Raw genomic sequence first — 19,069 nt, forward strand, 5'->3', positions numbered from 1 at the left:
TTCATTCCTTCAAAATATTTATAAAGAATTTACTATATACCAAGTACTGTAGACATTGGGCCATAATGCTGAACAAAGTAGACAAGGTCTCTTCCCTCAGAGAGCTTACAACTTAGTTGGGACAGGTAATACATGTATAATCACAAATACAAGCAAGCAAGATATTTTCAAAGGTGTTATTGGGGTTCTGCCAGGTTCTTCTTTACTCACGTCTCACAAAAACACATCACTTGAAGTAAGATAAGTTTCTTCGTATGAAGGTAAGCATATGCTTAAGTATGATGAAATTAGTTTTTATTCCCTAGAAATTTCCCGTGAGGACTTACCTTCAGCAAAGGAGAATAACTCTAATCTACAGATGGTTTTATGTGCTTCCTTCTGCAGATGATAGTAGTGGGAGAGACCAGGAAATGTGGAATAGCCTAGCATTTATTCCTACTCAGTATGAGTATGACACAGTTTGTGTCGGACCTAAGCATAGTGATCTCAAAAAGCCTTGCAGTACTTATTGGAGGAGGAGGAGGAGGAGGAGCTGAGTGTCACATTTGTTCTGAAAGCCTCGAGTGGTTTGGGGGTTTGGGTGCAAAGGAAGGTTACTATGTGCTTTCCAAAGGCTTCTAGGTAGTACTTATTTAGCAACACAAATAATTCACAAGGCACACAGAAATATATTTGGCTCCCAAATGTTCATTACCTGTATAAATATATGTTTACTAGTGCAGTTTAGCAAACACACTTACAAATTTTGCCCATAGAAAAGACATCTTTTTAGAGCAAAGATTTTTAAGTTAAATATTTGATTTGGTGCCATCATTAAAATGCCTTGCAATTAGCAAAATCACATATCAAAACCATTTGCATTATTTACTATCTGACTAAATGTGAGTATATAAGTGGCTAGTGAGGCAAGCACAGCTGTCAGTGAAAAGATTATATAAATAACTAACCTGGGTTTTCCATTGCCATGAAGACAGTTTCCCCTGAGAATGGGAATAGAGTAAGTGTGTCTTCGTAGACCATTTTGTGCTTGAAGGTATATCCGGAGAAGAAGACAGATAAGAAGTCAGTCTGGGCTCCAACACTTAGAATGTACCAGTATGCCACCTCATGCAAACAAGCAGACAACTGCAAGCTATCAAAAACATAACCATTGATGCCTGCAAAACAATGGATAAGAAGTTTAACAGTGTTCTGGAATTATTTCAAATTATGATTGTTGTAACATAATTAGCAATTGTTGTACGTTACGCTCATTACCTCAAGGAAAGATAGAATGAAACCTCCCCCAAAAGTAGAGTATTAATACTTAGTCAGGTGGGCCTCAGTCCCAAACTAAGGAGAAAGTCATGGATTATCATGGTAAAGGTGGATTCGAATGCTACATTAGATGGAGGATAGTTTGATGAGGAGCAAGTTATTTGTATGGTCTCAAAATATTTCTCTACAAAGTATTTATTAGTTACAAGGAAAAAAATGTAAGGTACAGAAAAGAAAAACTTAGCCCAGGTGATCAAGTTTCCATCTTGACTAGCAACGTATGAGAGTTCTTCTTCCTCCACCTGTTTACTAACATTTAGCATGGTCAGTCTTTTTCCCCCGGATTGCTGAGAATTGAATCCAGGGTGTCATGCATGTTACTACTGACCGACATCTCTGTCCCTAGCCTAGTCTTTTTAATTGTATTCTTTCTGGACTATGACTGAACAACAAAAGACCATTATTACTAGAAATTCAAGCTAAATATGAGGCGCAACTTGAAGCTAAAACTTAGAGACAAGGAGCATAGAATTATGATAGAAGCCAATATGGGCAGTATTGAGTATAACCCACAGTATAATTTTTCCAACATTGTCTCCATTCATTTGGTTCAGAAGTTTTTGTATTCAGTGGAACAAACAGGGTGACACGTGCTTGTTCCATTTTAACAATAATCAGCACTTCAAAAGGCATTTATTTTAATTTTAATGGATGCACTCCAATGTGCTTAGAAAAAGATTATACTAGTCATCCATTAACATTGTATGAAAATACCCTTTTACCTAGAAGTCCACTAATAATGCTGTTATAATTTTGCCGGTGAATAGGTATAAAGTGCTATCTCATTGGTATTCTATTTTGCTTCTCTCTGTAGGGTAGTGAAATTGAAATTTTCTATTATGCTTTTGACCATCCAGATTTATGTGCATATTTTCAGAATACACATATGTATGTGGTATGCTGGATTGTGCCCGCTTCCAATTCACATGCTGGTGTCCTAACCCCCAGTACTTCAGAATGTGACTGTTTGTGTAGGTGGGTCATTAAATAGACAATTAGTTTAAATAAAGTCATTAGGGTGGGCCATAATCACCTTATAAGAAAAGATTAGAACATGGACAAATACAGAGGGTTGACTATTGGAGGATACAGGGAGAAGATGGCATCTATATGCCAAAGAGAAAGGCCAAGGAAGAAACCAACTCTGCTGACAACTTCATCTGAGATATTTAGCTTCCAGAATTGTGAAGCAATAAAATCTCAGCAATACTTTTTTGTTTGGCAACCCTAAACAACCAATAGAATGTATGTATTATGTGATTATATAATCACAGAGAAAATGTTTTAAAATGAGCTTCCTAAACATGGAATGCTTGGTGAAAAGGTGTAATGCAGAAGATAAAATAAAAAATAAAAGAAAAAGGGCAGCCAAGTAAACATTGGAATAAAAAATGGTGACTGGATTTTTAAAATATTCATTATATGATCACATTTATTCAGGTATTTATAGGTAACAATTGTTAAAGAAATATGACTTTTGCATGGCATTTAAATTCATTGTCTGGACATAAGTTTGGTGACACCAATTTCCCTTCACCCAATACCCACCGGACTGAAGTGATGCTTTACTCACTGTACATTATGTTGGAGGCTTGGAACTCTGGATCCTGGGCCTGGACTCCAGCTACATTCGGGAGGAAGCGCTGCATATTTTCTGTGAAGTACCAGCTTCGGTTCTCATCAAATACAGAAAATAGGATGACATTTCTCTTGTCTGACATCATCTGTTAATTATACGTAGTGAAAGAAATGCTACTAGCCAGGCATGGCAGTACACACCTGTAACAGCACTATAGGAAGTTGAGGTAGGAGAATCACAAGCTTGCAGCTAGCCTGGGCTACACAGGGAGACACTATCTCAAAATAAAGGACTGGGGATGTAGCTCAGAGTGAAGGCCGTAGATTCAATCCCCTATATTGAAAAAAAAGCTACTGATACTATCAGATAGAAACTAGCAATCTTTGGTTCAATTCCATTTCCTCTTAGGGTAACTGTTAAGGCATGAAGAGAGCCTGGGAATGGGGGTGGATGTTATAGGCAGTAAGTATATGTTTAGAGGTAAGAGTGTGTCCTTAAATCAAGAGGGTGACTGTAAGCATTAAATTTAGTTTCTTCTGAATCCAAGGCCACATGTTGGTTGATTTTTTGTAGTCTAAGCCTCATTCTCTCCACATTCAGATTAGAGAATTTTTAACTCTTTAAAAATCCAAGTTACGGGCCGGGGATTTAGCTCAGTGTTTTTGCCGCCTGCTGCGCAAGCGCAAGGACCCGAGTTTGATCCCCGGTACCTCCCCCCCCCAAAAAAATCCAAGTTACTTATGTCATACAAAATTAGCACTGATCCTAAACTCCAATCATCTAGCAACTGCCCTTCCACAAGGCTACTGATATTTAAATTTTAATTAATTAATTTAGCTTTATTTTTTAAAGCAGCAGAAGTGGTCCAAATTTAAATCATACTCCAAAATATTTTATTATCTTTCCCTGTATTTGGCTCAACAAATATTTATTGGCCTTCTACTAAATGCCATTCACTATGCAAGATGCTGTGGACATTAATTTTAAGGTGCTTTTTAATCACCCATATTGAGAATGTTCAGAGAAGTTTAGGCTTTAGATAAAAATTTGTAGGTTATCTAAAAATAGATGATAATTGGACATGTAAAAATGGGCAAGATCATCCAGAGAGCTAAGTCTCAGAATGGAAATGATTAGTATAGAAAGAATCTAGGGTCCTGGCTCTTCCAGCCAGCCAGCAGGCAAGTTAATTACATCAAACTCAAATTCAGTAAAAGCTAAGTGGAACTAAATTTTTCTTTTCTTTATTGCACACTATATTGCAGACCACTATATTTTCTGGAGGCCATTACGGAGCATACACTAAGAGGGTATAGGAAATATTTGGAAGTTCATATGTATCTCATTCCATTTTTAACTTAAAACTGAGCACTTAGGAAAGGATGAACTCACCTGGTTTCCTCTTTGATCTACAGATTCTTTGTAACAGATGAGGAGAGGCCCAATGAGTCCTGAAGCTAGATCTCTCTCCGGATTAAGGAAACTGGAATAATATCTGGTTAAGCACCGAGGATCTGATTTAGTTGGTCCATCTTCTATAGTCACTGTCCATTTATACTTGAATATTTTGCCTGGCAGAATTGGCAAATCCTTCAAATGTTTTATACCTACCCACACCCAAACCCATAAACAGCTCAATTAGAGTATATAAAGCCACATGAGTCATACTAAATTTAGCTCAAAGTTGGTTTCATACATATTTTAAGTTTGGTTTAAAGGTATCTTTGTACATAGTAAATGATGACTTAATTTCATGTGTAAACAGATTGTAACCTAACATGGAAGTACACTCTTGTAGTAAGTATCTGTATCTTAGCCTATCACAGCAACTGAACCTCCAGCCCATTAGTGGCTACAGCTGCCAAAACGTGACAATATAAAGCAAATGCTGCCCAATTCATGGATCATTCCGTGGTCAAATAAACTCTCAAATTCAACTTGTCCGAAGTTTTTCTTAAACAATAATCATGTTGTTTTTGCAAGGGTTCTATAAATCTATGTGTACATATGAAGTTTCTCAGTAAATGGAAACTAAAATATCACTTATCATAAGTTTAGGATTCACACCATTTAACAATAAAAATGGATCTAAGAGAATTCTATTATCATGTTAGTTTGAACTGAAATGAGCAGGTCTATTTCCTACCCAAAATAAATAAAAATAATAACATTTAAAATATTTTAATGCATACCTAAAATATGCATACAAAGAAGGAAAACTATCATGGAACTAGCTAAGCATCATGGCAATACTAAAATTAGAAAACCAGAGTTCAAGTTAAGGATCATAAAAAAAGAAGAATGTTTTTATTATTAAAAGTGTAATCCATGAGAAAAATGTCATGATTCTTTAAGCAACAAACAATATAGTAAATAAAAACTGAAGTTGTGAATTATTCAGAAATGGAAAGTACAGAGATTACTAGATATTAAAAGTGTAAAATGCAGCCAAAACCTATATGCACAGAAAAAAAATATGACTTTTGTGCTAGAACTAGAACAATCAGCCTCAAGATTTTAGAGCACTTGTACTTGGAGTGGAGAAGTGCCGATTTATTAGGCTGCACAGTATTAAAAATGTCACCAGGGGACTCTTTAATAACATATGTTAGACACTACCTAAGGATTCCTTGATCTGGTATAACTTTTGACTGGGGCTTGAGGTCCTACTGCAAAACCCAGGGCAAGGAGCAGCAGAATTTTAGTTGTTATTAATGCTATGTCTTCATCTGTATCTACAGGCAAGGAAGACCTGTAAAACTGAGGTGCCAATATATTAACAGGTACAAACACTCTTACAGCCTTCCTCGATCTCTAAGTATACTTCCATCCTTCTGTGTACCTCCTCCTGCCTACACAAATACTCTCTCAAATCCCCTCCACACTAGCCCTTTACCCCAGCTACAAAAATAATTCCCACAGAGTTTAACCTCCTGTCTATTTTTCACATATTGCCATTTCTCTTACCTCCCTCTTTTTAAAATAAAATAATATTTTAATAAAATATGAACACAAACATAGAAACAATGTAAACAGGTATAAACTTTTCAAGATACCAGAAACGTGATTTTGATCATACCCAACAGTAAAATTCTATGCAAAGCATTAACAAGGCATACCACAGAAATCACTTCTTTTTCCAATATAAGCAATTTTCAGAACACACTCAAAGGCACACAAATACGGAAATCAGAAATAAAGAAATGTTAAAAAATAACTTAGGCAGACAAAAAACCATCCCATTGATGTAAATGATGCATGTTTTCATGATCTTAATTACATGTAAGTATTTAAAAATGGCATTGATCTCATAGTTCACTTTACAATATCCAACTCTTCAAACCTGCTAGAAGAAGTCCGCAGTGCAGCCTGGACAATCGCACCCATTGCATCCTCTCTTGCAGTTACCTTCTGCCTTGGTATGTCATCAGCTCTTCCTGGAGGATGGATGCTCTCTTTTGCAGAAAATTAACCTGTGATTTCAGGGAGGAAATTGTGTCTTCAAGTTCTTGTCTTACAGATGCTGGCATCAACCCTTTGGATTTTGTTTCATATTCTTGCCGTATATAAGTTATCTGTTCCTGTGACTCCAGTTCTTTGTGTTGTAATTTTTTCTCTGCACTTCGCACCTGATTAGAGCGAGTTTCTAGTTCATTGTGTAAAACCTTGATTGCTTGGTCATTATCTCTAATCAGCTGCTTCTTCTCATCTTCAAACTTTTGTATAAGATCCTGTGGCCGCCTCTCTGCAGCAAGCTGCTGCCAGCTGCTCTCTTCTTTCAGAGAGGAAATGGTTGTCTGAAGTTCTGCTATGATCTGTGAATATTTGGCAAGCTTCTGGGTATATTCCTTCTCAATCTGCTTCAGCCTGCTGTTGGCCTTTTCCAGAGTCATCTCTGTTTCAGCAGCATGCATCTTTTTCAGCTCTATTTTCATCTTTTCTGATTCAGCCTTCAGTTTGTTGACAGCAGCCTCATGGTCCCTTGTAGCCCTTTGCTTTTCTTCTTCTCTAAGGAGACCAAGCTCTACCAGCTGCTGTTTCCTCTGGGAGTTCACATTAATGAGCTCCTCCCTCAACTTGTGAACCTGCATCTCTATGTCAGCAATAACCTGTGCATCTCATTTCTTGAACTCTTGAATTTGACTTTTGTGCTCCATATTGACAGCGTGAAGCTGTTTCCCCAGGTTTTCAATTTCCCGTTCATGGTCTCGGACTAGGCTATCCTTCTCTGCATTATGCTCCTGTTCATGCTCCAGCTTCAGCTCTACTATCTGCTGTTCATATCGTTGTTTCACATCTTCTAGCTTCCATAAGAACTTTGACTGTTTCTCACGAAGGGATCTGGATCTTGTTAGATCTGCTTCCACTTTTTTCATCTGCTCGTTCATTTCAGCATAGACCTTTTCTGAGTTCAGTTCCACCTGCTGCTTAAACTCTTCCAGAGCAGCATCTGCCTGCTGCGCCTGCAGCCTCTGAACTTCAGTCACACCAGTGAGCTGCTCCTCTTTTTCCTTCCAAGTTTCCTCAAATTTATGAAATTTCTTTTGAGCATCTTCTTTTTCTTTATCAAGTTTATACTGTACATCATGAACCTTTTTCTCATAGGTCCATTTTAAGTGATTTTTTTCCATTGGAAACTTTAATAGCTGCTTTCTTTGAAGTTCTGATTCCTGTAACTGCTGTTTTAATTGACAGGTGTTCTGTTCTAATTCTTCAATCATACCAGGTGCCTTAGAAGTTGAAAGAGCATTTTCTTGTTTCGGAAGGTTTACATCAGCATCATATTTGGTCTGTAATAGTCTCATATTTTGCTCATAATCATTTATAAGATGCTCTTTCTCTTTATGCAATATATTTCGCCTTGCTTTCACTTCTTGTAATTCACTACATGTTATCTGGTAACATCTTTCAAGCTCTGATTTTTCTTGAATTAATTTCTACCTCTGTAAATTACTGTTCTCTGCTTCTACAGTAAGCTGGTGGACACGGGCCTCCAGTTCTTTGATCATCTGGTTCTTTTTACACTGAGTCTTTATTAATATGTCTCTTATTCTTGCATGTTGCATTTTCAAAGATAATATTAACAATTATACTGTATATTTATTATGTAACTTTATGCATATTAATTTACTTAATATTTCTAACATTTATATTACATTGTACTACTGTTAGCCTATCACAGATGAGAAAAATTAACATCTGAAGAATTAATGTGACCCCCAAGCCACTAAAGATTTGAGATTTGAATCCAAGACTGTCTGACTATCAGGGGCAATGCTACAAAATTTTAGGGAAAAACCATTTGATTAGGCCTAGTTCTCCTGCTTACAGGCCAGCTGTGGCACTTTGAGACATGACTCCATTTTGGCATCCGGTCACAACTGAGACCTCAATGACCCAGTGATGCTGTGATTCCCCAGGACAAGATTACAGCAGCTGAAGACATCCTGGGAGGAACCAAATCTTCATCTACTCAGTTCCTCATTGCTCTTGGATTGTTCTTACCTTCCTCTCTTTGCACTGACATAACCCCTTTTGTTCCCTTCCCCTCTCATCCCCCCACCTTTCACATCCCAGATGAACTTCAAATAGCAGTATAATACACCCTGTAAGGGGTATTGATAAAAGGGTGTAACTATCAAAACAAGTTTTAATGCTTATGATTGATGTGTGGTCAGATCTGTTGACACTGTCATAACTAGTGGAAATCTTCTCCTTAAAACTCAACAGAGGGCAGGGATTTAGCTCAGCGATGTCACAGCCTGACTCACAAGCGCAAGGTCCTGAGTTTGATCCCCGGTACAAAAAAAAACCACCAAAAAAACAGAGTCCAACCCAATTAAATTGAATAAGCTGACATGGTAAACAATACCTCTTGACAAATCCAAGAATGCATCACTGGAAAACAGAAGCTAACTAAAGAGATCCTCATGCAAACAAGAAATTCTCTTCACTCTGTGTGACATTAGCACTCAATACACACACACACACACACACACACACACACACACGCACGAGCATGAAAAAACAAGGCAAATTCCCAATTCTCCAAAAGCACATCCAAGGAGAAATCAAACATCAGATAGCTGAGGTGCACAAAGTGATTAAAGAGAAAGCAAAGAAACTTGGTGCGATCAAAGATGACATAACAACAACAACAAAAAAAGATGACATAACAGAAAAGATAGTGAAATTTACTTGAACAATCGGGTTATAGAAGAAACAATCAAAAAGTTACAAGAGGTGAAAATGGAGTGCTAAGCAACAGCAGCTCAGCCTCTCCAAGATTCAGAATCCAGACACTGCAAAAGAACAACAAAAAAAAGAGAGTAGTAGGTCCCTGGGAACCAGGAAGGATCTGACAGGATCTGATAGAGAAACTGAGGAGACAGAACACAATGAGGAGAAGGTAAGGGACTATCTGCACTTTCTCCTCGGCTCCCAGTTCATGGTTCATGAGAAAGGGAAATCAAATCTACACTCCAGAGATCTTCATGGAGGAACAAGGAAGTGGAATGGACTGGTGGATGCTGTGACCTGCAACAGCTGGTGAGTGACTCCAGTCTAAGCATCAGTCTTACCCACTGGAGAGAGAGTGCTTGGTCAGATGCCATTCTAGGGAGGGTTGATGGTTTGAACCCGGGACTCAGAGCAGCCACAGGATGACTTCAATTCAGGGATCAGAGTGTTCCATTCCCAAAGTGCCTGGGGGAGAGACTGTCACTGGAGACAGCTATTGTCAGGGTGCCATGGTCAGGATCGCAAGAGACACCCTGAAGGGTTTAAGCTAAAGGACACAAGTCACACCTCCATAGTCACAGGCCAGGCTCAGCCTGAATTGCTCTGGATTTGCTCTAATTCTGCTACCCACTGGGGCCTGCATCAAGCAGGGATTTAGAGTCTGACTGCCATCTTTATCTATCAGCTTGAGCAGGGACATGTCTTGACTTGGACACTGCCCCCAAAATTGTAGATTCTGGAAGAAAACCACATGTTCAAAATCAAAATTTCTTTTTTTGTTGTTTTTATTCTTATTGTTGGCATTTTTGTTTTTTGTGAGTGTGTGTTGATTTTAGCTTTTTGCTTTTTTTTGTTTTTCTGGTTTCATTTTTTCCTCTCTTTCCTTTTCTCCTTTCTTCTTCACCAGTTTATTGGGGCTTGGAGAATTTTCCTTTGTCTTTCTTCCTTGATTTTATCTTTTTTCTTTATATTTTCCTCTTCTCCCTTTTAATTATTCTCCCTTTAATTATTTCTGTCTTATTTTTATCTCTATATAATTTCTTTCATTTTCTCTTTTTTAAATCTTCTATTTATTGCCAATTTTTTCTCTTACCTTAACCTAATTTTATCAACATACTTCTACTCCCCAATAAGATCCCTTGTGCTAATTCTCTCTCTCTTCATTCTCATATCACAGTTTAAGGTTTAAAAATTTTCTTCTTGCATTTCGCCCCAGCCCTCAAACCTACATTTTAAATAGTGTAACCATAAAACTTTGCTAATCTTTTGATGGTTAACTCTGTAAAATTACCGTTGGATTCTTTTCTACCATGAGCAGAGATATAGCTGTTGCATTTAGTACATATTAATTGTAAGTCAATAACTGGGTGTCTTAGTGTTTACGCCATAGTTGCAGAATTTTTTCCCTAGGGTTAAGGGTGGTACACAGCTGGTTCTTATGTATGTTAATATCTAGTTTTTCTTGGATGATACTATTGTAGCTGATTCACTTGTTATTAGCAGGAGCATGTAATTGTCGCTATTTCTGTGTAAGCCAACATTCAGATTACCTCTATGACATTAATAATACTAGAGTACATTCCCAAAGAACTTGGTTGATGGGCAAAGTACACTGCATCCTCCTCTCCCAAATTAGCCAAGGTGATTAGATCTTGGGGCTGTGGCAAAGGGTTATAGTTAGCCATGCCCAAAGTACATTACTGAGAAGCAACTAAAGAGGACTCTATACTAGCAACAAAGTCTTTAGACTATAAGCAGACACAAACCTCTGCACAAAACACAGCAAAACAAACAAACAAACATAGACTAGAAACATGAGAAGACAAGGCAACAAAATGCCTCCCAAAACTCCCAACTACCCTGAAGCCAATTCAGGAGGCACCGAGGACTAGAAGAGCATAAGCCACACACCTGAACTAATGAAAAGGATAACAGAGGAGATTAAAAAACAGCTCAAAGAGATACTCAGAAGGATTAGAGAAGATGTAGTTAATCAGATAATGGAAGTAATAGCCAAAAACATGCAGGAGCTTTCAGAAGACACTAATAAAAGGCAAGATGAGCTAAATGAAATGACACAAAACATGAATGACCAGTTTACCAAAGACGTAGAGTCCATGAAAAGGTTTCAATTAGAAATCCAGAAGAGAGATGATGAGGACCCCCTCGGCACACCCACCAGCCACCAGTGTAGCCAGGCAGGCCCCCGTCTCTGGCCTCTTGGCTGTGCTGCTATGTGGTTCCACACTTCAAAGGCACAGGAGAGCATAAAGGCCATTGTCCTGAGCTGCAGAAGTGAACAACAGAGAGAGGACCTCCCTCAGGCTCCCTGATGAAAACTGAAGCCCACTGGAATAGTGAAGAGAATCTCTGCAATAAAGGCACACCAGACCACCATATTTGGTAAGTTGGAAGGATCATCACCTCCCATCGGAACCTGGACTATCTTCAGGGGAAGGGCAGCTGGAACCTGCAGTAGAACCTTGCGGAGTTCAACCCTGCAGGAGGACAGGGAACTCAACTTGGGACTTGCAGACAGAAATCTGCCTGAATCTCATGGGTCTGTGACTGGCTTGCTGAGACTCACTGACTTATAACTGCACATGGCTGCCCACGTTGTCTATTGTGACAGCAGAGACATACCCTGAAGGAGGCCCTTCATTTTTATCTTTTATTTGTTATTTTCAAAATTATCACTATTTTTTGCTCTTATTTTTAACTTTTTTCTTTTTCTACTCTTTTCAACTTTTTATTTTTCTCTTTCTTATTTCTTTTCTTTTTTCTCTCTCTCTCTCTCCCTCACTCCCTTGCTGTCCCACATTATTCTTCACCTTCCTTTGTGTTTCTGTTCTGGCCCTAATTCAGATTTCTTTTTTATTTTTCTTTTCTTCTCTTTTTACTTCTCTCACCTGTGTCCTCTGGCCTCACTGCTAACCTTCCCCTATCCTTCTACCTACCTATCCCTCCCTTCCCAATTCCTTCTAACTCCCCATCCTAAAGGGTAAAGTTGCTATATTGAAGAGTTTATTCACTATAAACATATGTTGGGTTGGTCCTCGATTTTGATCAGTTAAAGGATGAGTCAATATCTATCAATTATAACCATCAATGTTAATGTCCTCAATTTACCAATCAAAAGAAACAGACTTGCAGAATGGATTAAGAAGCAAAATCCAACAATATGCTGTATACAAGAAACACACCTAACTCAAAAAGAAATTCATAGACTGAAAGTAAAAGGATGGAAAACAGTTCTCCACACCACAGGAACACAGAAAAAAGCAGGAGTAGCAATCTTATTTCCAGACAAAGTAGATTTCAAACCAAAAATAATTAAGAGAAACAAAGATGGTCACTACATCCTTGTGAAGGGAACAATCCAAGAGGAAGAGACGACAATCATAAACATATATGCACCAAATATGAATGCCCCCAACTATACAAAACAAATATTAATGGGCATGAAAAACCAAATAAGCACTAATACAATTGTAATGGGGGACCTCAGTACCCCACTATCACAAATAGATCATCTAGACAAAAAATTAACAACAAAATTCTAGAACTGAACCAAGCTATTGAACAAATGGACTTAATAGATGTTTACAGAGTGTTCCACCCCACAAAATCAGAATAAACATTCTTTTCAGCCGCACATGGGTCATTCTCCAAAATAGATCACATGCTAGCTCATAGGACATGTTTAAGTCAATGTAAAAGAACTGAAGTTACCCCCTGTATATTATCAGACCATAGTGCAATAAAATTGGAGATCAATAATATAAGAAACCGCAAAATCCCCACAACACATGGAAATTGAATAACACCCTCCTGAACAATCAATGGGTCACAGAGGAAATTAAAGAAGAAATTAGACAGTTTTTACAAGTAAATGATAATGCCAGTACAGCCTACAGGAATCTATGGGACACAATGAAAGCAGTTCTATGCGGGACAAACATAGCAGTGAATTCCCATATTAGGAATACAGAGAGAACTCAAATAAATAGCCTTATGCAGAACCTCAAGCTCCTAGAAAAAGAAGAGGATAACAAAACCAAAGCTCGGACAAGAGAGGAAATTACAAATATCAGAGCAGAAATCAATGCAATGGAGACTAAAAGAATAATATAAAAAATGAATCAAAGAGTTGGTTTTTCAAAAGAATAAATAAAATAGATAAACCTTTAGCCAACCTTATCAAAAAAAAGGAAAGAAAAGGCACAAATCCATGCAATTAAGAACGAAAAAGGTGAAGTCATGACAGACCCAGCAGAAATCCAGAGGATCATCAATACCTACTTCAAGAACCTGTACTCTAATAAAATGGAAAACACAGAAGAAATGGACAGATTCCTAGATACATACGAATTGCCAAAGTTAAATGAAGAAGATATAGAAATTCTAAACACCTCAATTACAATGAGTGAAATTGAAAATGTAATAAAAAATTTAGCAACAAAGAAAAGCCCAGGTCCTGATAGCTTCACTGCTGAATTCTACAAGACATTTAAAGAAGAACTATCACCATTACTCTTTAAACTCATCAAGGAAATTGAAAGGGAAGTAAGACTTCCAAATTCATTCCTGGAAGCAAGTGTTACTTTGATTCCAAAGCCAGGGAAAGACCCAACCCAAAAAGAGAACTACAGACCAATCTTCCTAATGAACACAGATGCAAAAATTCTCACCAAGATACTGGCAAACAGAATACAGAGGGTCATCAAGAAGATCATACACCCTGACCAAGTTGGATTTATCCCAGGGATGCAAGGATGGTTCAACATATGCAAATCAATCAATGTAATATACTATATTAACAGAGCCAAGGACCAAAACCATATGATCATCTCAATAGATGCAGAAAAAGCATTCAGCAAAATCCAACACCCATTCATGATAAAAACCCTACAGAAAATTGGAATAGAAGGTCTTTATCTCAACCTGATTAAGGCTATCTATGAAAAACCAACAGCCAACATCATACAAAATGGTCAAAAACTGAAAACTTTCACGCTAAAATCAGGAACAAGACAAGGATGCCCGCTGTCACCACTCCTGTTCAATATACTTCTGGAAACATTAGCCACAGCAATTAGAAAAGAGAAAGAAATAAATGGAATAAAGATAAGAAAGGAAGAGGTGAAACTGTCATTATTTGCTGATGATATGATACTTTACATAGAAGACCCAAATAACTCTGCCAAAAGACTTCTGGACTTAATTGACAGATTCAGTAGAGTAGCTGGATACAAGGTCAACACAAAAAATAATAGCCTTCTTATACACAAATAGCAGACTCACTGAGAGAGAAATTCGGGAAACAATTCCTTTTACAATAGCATCCAAAAACTGAAATATCTAGGAATCAATCTAACAAAGGAAGCAAAAGACCTCTACACTGTAAACTACAGCACTCTGGAAAAAGAGATTGAAGAGGGTATAAGAAAATGGAAAGACATCCCTTGTTCCTGGGTAGGAAGAACCAATATAGTGAAAATGACCATAATTCCAAAACTACTATATAGATTTAATGCAATGCCGATTGAAATTCCAACAATATACTTCACAGAACTAGAGAAAACAATCCAAAAAGTCATTTGGAACCAGAAGAGACCTAGAATAACAAAAGCAATTCTAGGCAACAGAGGCATGGCAGGGGGTATCACAATCCCCAACCTGAAACTATACTACTAATCTACTGTGATTAAAAAAAAACCCCAGCATGGTACTGGCAAAGAAACAGACCTGAGGATCAGTGGAATAGATTAGAAGATGCAGAAACAACTCCAGACATACTCAGCCACCTCATCTTTGACAAAGGAGCCAACCACCCTCATTGGAGGAAAGATAGCCTATTTTATAAATGGGGTTGGAAAAACTGGATTTCAACCTACCAAAGATTAAAACTAGACCCATCTCTATCACCATGCACTAAACTAAGATCTAAATATTATGACAGAAACACTAAACTTGCTTGTTAGGTAGAACTCTTGAAGACATTGACATAGGAAAAGACTTTATGAACAAAACCTCAGTAGCATGGGAACTAGCACAAAGAATCAACAACTGGGATCTCATCTTATTAAGAAGCTTCTGCCTGCAAGAGAAACCATCAACAGAGCTAAGAGACAACCTACAATGTGGGAAAAAAATTTTAGCAGCTGTACCTCAGACAAAGGACTACTATCTAGAATATATAAAGAACTGAAAAAAATCAGACCCCCCAAATTTAAAGACCCAATTCAAAAATGGGCATCTGAAAGAGACATTTCTCAGACAAAGAGGTAAAAGCAGCAAATAAGCATACGAAAAAATGTTCAACATCACTGATCTTTCGAGAGATGCAGAGGAAAACAACACTGAGAATCCACCTCACTCCAGAAAGAATAGCTGCTATCAAGAAATCAACCAGTAAGAAATGCTAGTGGGGCTGTGGGAAAAGAGGAACACTGCTCCATTGCTGGTGGGAGTGCAGACTGGTGCAACCACTGTGGAAATCAGTATGGAGATACCTCAAAGAACTAGGACTGGAAGTCCCATTTGACCCAGCTATTCCCCTGCTGGGTATCTTCCCCAAAGCATTAGAAGAATCCTACCACAGTGATATATGTGCACCCATGTTCATAGTAGCACAGTTTGTAATAGCTAAAATTTGGAAACAGCCCAAATGCCCATCAACTGGAGACTGGATAAAGAAAATGTGGAGGTTTTTTTTTTTTTTTAATAAAATGGGGTACTACTCAGCCATAAAGAATGAGAAATTAGAGACATTTATAGCTAAATGGGTGCACATTGAGGCGATACTCTTAAGTGAAATAAATAGGACACACATATGTAAATACTGAATAGTTTCTCTGGTGTGAGAAACTGGAAGTGTAAATAAGGACTAAAAGGTATAATAGGTCATGTGAAATAGGAAGAAAAGGGGCAAAGGGGAAAGGGAAGTGGGAGGAGTAGGGTAAAGGAAAGAAAGGAAAGGAATTAATATGGGAAAATGAAAAAAAGGAAACAAAGTCTTTGTTAATAGGGAGGGATGGAGGGGTTGAAGGGAGGCCAGGGGGAGGGGGAAGAAAAGAAATCAACCAATAACAAATCCTCGCAGGGTGTGGGGAGAAAGGAACCCTTCTCCACTGCTGGTGGGAGTGCAGACTAGTGCAACCACTGTGGAAATCAGTATGGAGATGCCTCAAAGAACTAGGGCTAGACGTCCCATTTGGCCCAGCTATTCCCCTGCTGGGTATCTTCCCCAAAGAATTAAAAGAATCATACCATAGCGATATATGTGCTCCCATGTTTACAGCGGCACAGTTTGTAATAGCTGAAGCTTGGAAACAGCCCAAGTGCCCATCAACTGGAAACTGGATAAAGAAGATGTGTTTTTTTAATAAAATGGAGTACTACTCAGCCATAAAGAATGAGAAATTAGAGACATTAATAGCTAAATGGATGCATATTGAGGCCATCCTCTTAAGTGAAATAAATAGGACACACATGGGTAAATACCGAATAGTTTCTCTGGTGTGAGAAACTGAAAGTGTAAATAAGGATTAAAACGATTAAAATGAATAATTGATAATTTCAAATAGAAATAAAAGGTCCAAAGGTGTAGGGGAAGTGGGAGGGGAAGGAGAAAGGAAAGAATGGAAAGGAAAAATTATGAGAAAAGAAAAAAATGGAAACAAAGTCTATGTAAATAGGGAAGGGTAGAGGGGTGAAGGGTGCATGGGTGATTGGGAAAAAATAAGAACCAAGATACATCATGTACAGGTACAAGCATCCAACAATAAATGTAAACGTATTGTATACCTAAAATTTACCAATAAAAGAATTTAAGCAAAAAAGAAAAAAGAAAAGAAATCCAGAAGATAAAAGATCATATTGAAAGTATGGGCAGCAGAATCGACCAGTGTAAAGGCAGAATTTCAGAACTGGAAGACAATGATAACTTCAAAGATGAACTACTCAGACATATCTAAAAGAAACACAAGAACATGAGAAATGGATCCAATAGCTGCTAGGTGATGCAAAGAAGACTAATCTCCAAATAATTGGGATAAGTGAAAATTCAGAAGATAGCACAAATGGTATAAAAAACATTTTCACAGAAATAATGGCAGAAAATTTCCCAAACATAGGGAAATAAAAATAAACATATAGATAGGTGAGTCATATAGAACCCACAACCAAAGAGCCACAACCGAAAGAGAACCACTTCATGTCACAGTATACTAAAAGTTCCAGAAGTCCACCACAGGTAGAAACCCTTAAAAGCTATTGGAGAAAGGCAATGGATCACATATGAAGTAAACCAAGTTGAAATATAGAAGACTTCTCTTCACAAACCTTAAAGGCCAGGAGGGCTTGGAGTGAAGTGTTTCAAGCCCTAAAACATAATAATTTCCAATACCAACTTGTGTATCCTGTAAGACTTTCCTTCAAAATTGATGAAGAAATGAATTATGTCCATGACAAGGAGCACCTCAAGAAATTCATGACCACCAAACTAGCATTGCAACAATTTCTTAAGGATATCCTAGAAAGAGAAAATGAAGCCAACAAGGCCAACAATTCAAAAAGAATGAATATGCCTGATGGGATGAGCAGCTAATCAAAAGAAAAAATAAAATAAGGAAAACAGCAATAGGAAAATAATGCAATGATAGGAATAAGTCAATACCTCACAGTAATAACTCTCAGTGTGAATGGTCTCAGTTCACCAATCAAGATTCAGATTGGCAGAATGGATGAAAAAGCAATACCCAACAATATGCAGTATATAATAAACACATTTGATGCAAAAATAAAGTCACAGATAGAAAAATCAAAGGATGAAAAACAATATTCCATGCAGTGGGAACCCAGAAAAAAGTGAGAGTACCTATCCTAATTTCAAAGTGGATTTTATGTCAAGACTGATCAGAAAAGACAAAGAAGGTCACTATGGAAACACTTCAACAGGAAGAGATAACAATTATAAACATATATGTACCAAATACCAGTGCATCCAACTTGATAAAACAGACACTAATGGACATGAAAAACGAGATAAACACCAATACAATTGTAACAGGGGGCCTTAATACCCCAGTATCATAAATTGACAGATCAACTAGACAAAAAAATAATAAAGAAATATCAGAGTTGAACCAAACCCTAGAACAAATGGACTTAATAGATAGATACTTAATAAATACTGAGTGTTCCATCCAAAAACAACAGAATACACATTCTTCTCAGCAGCAATATGAGACTCTAAAATAGGCCATATAATAGCCCATAAGTCATGCTTAAGTAAATGCAAAAGAATTGAAATTACCCCATGCATATTATCAGATCATAGTCCAGTGAAACCAGAAATCAGTGGCAAAAGACACAACAGAAACTATGCAAAGGCATAGAAATTAAATAATATATTCTTGAATAATCAGTGGGTCACAGATGAAATTAAAGAAGAAGTGAGCCAGTTCCTGCAGTCAAATGATAATGCCAGTATAACATACCAGAATATATAGGACACAATGAAAGCAGTCCTAAGAAGGAGATTTATAGCAGTGAATGCCCACATCAGGAAAACAGTGAGCTCAAATAAATAACCTAACAATGCACCTCAAGGTCTTAGGAAAACAAAACCAATCCAAACCCAAAGCAAGTATGAGGAAGGATATAATAAATATCAGAATAGAAATTAATGAAATTGAGACTAAAAATACATCAATGAAATGGAGAGTTGGTTTTCTGAAAGATTAAACAAAATAGGCAAACCCTTGGCCAATCTTACCAAAATAAGGAAAGAAAAGGCCCAAATTCATGCAATTAGAAATGTAAAAAACAGGGCCGGGGATTTAGGTCAGTGGTTCCGCCACCTGCCCTGAAAGCACAAGGACCCAAGTTTGATCCCTGGTACAAAAAAAAAAAGAAATGAAAAGAATG

The 19,069-nt window shown here is 37.5% G+C and overlaps 1 protein-coding gene and 2 pseudogenes across 7 annotated transcripts in view; all 3 read right to left on the bottom strand.

Annotated features, from left to right (window-relative positions):
- Positions 1–19,069, bottom strand: part of F8 (coagulation factor VIII) — a 176,141-nt gene that overhangs the window by 92,549 nt on the left and 64,523 nt on the right. For all 7 annotated transcript variants that reach the window (XR_015448422.1, XM_087204120.1, XM_087204124.1 and 4 more), the window contains 3 exons: positions 4,289–4,503; positions 2,891–3,041; positions 948–1,157 (listed from right to left, as the gene is read on the bottom strand). Coding sequence is in view for 6 of the 7 variants with exons in the window: in XM_087204120.1 (XP_087060246.1) it covers positions 948–1,157; positions 2,891–3,041; positions 4,289–4,503 (576 nt within the window). In the remaining variant the exon portion in view is untranslated. The remainder of the gene's footprint in view (positions 1–947; positions 1,158–2,890; positions 3,042–4,288; positions 4,504–19,069) is intronic.
- Positions 5,289–6,987, bottom strand: LOC147820530 (centrosomal protein of 112 kDa pseudogene; annotated as a pseudogene).
- Positions 7,015–7,701, bottom strand: LOC106008686 (centrosomal protein of 112 kDa pseudogene; annotated as a pseudogene).

This window comes from Heterocephalus glaber, unplaced genomic scaffold, assembly GCF_053883595.1.
Source record: "Heterocephalus glaber isolate CG9 unplaced genomic scaffold, H.glaber_assembly_v1.0 deba00001863, whole genome shotgun sequence".
Classification (NCBI taxonomy): domain Eukaryota; kingdom Metazoa; phylum Chordata; class Mammalia; order Rodentia; family Bathyergidae; genus Heterocephalus; species Heterocephalus glaber.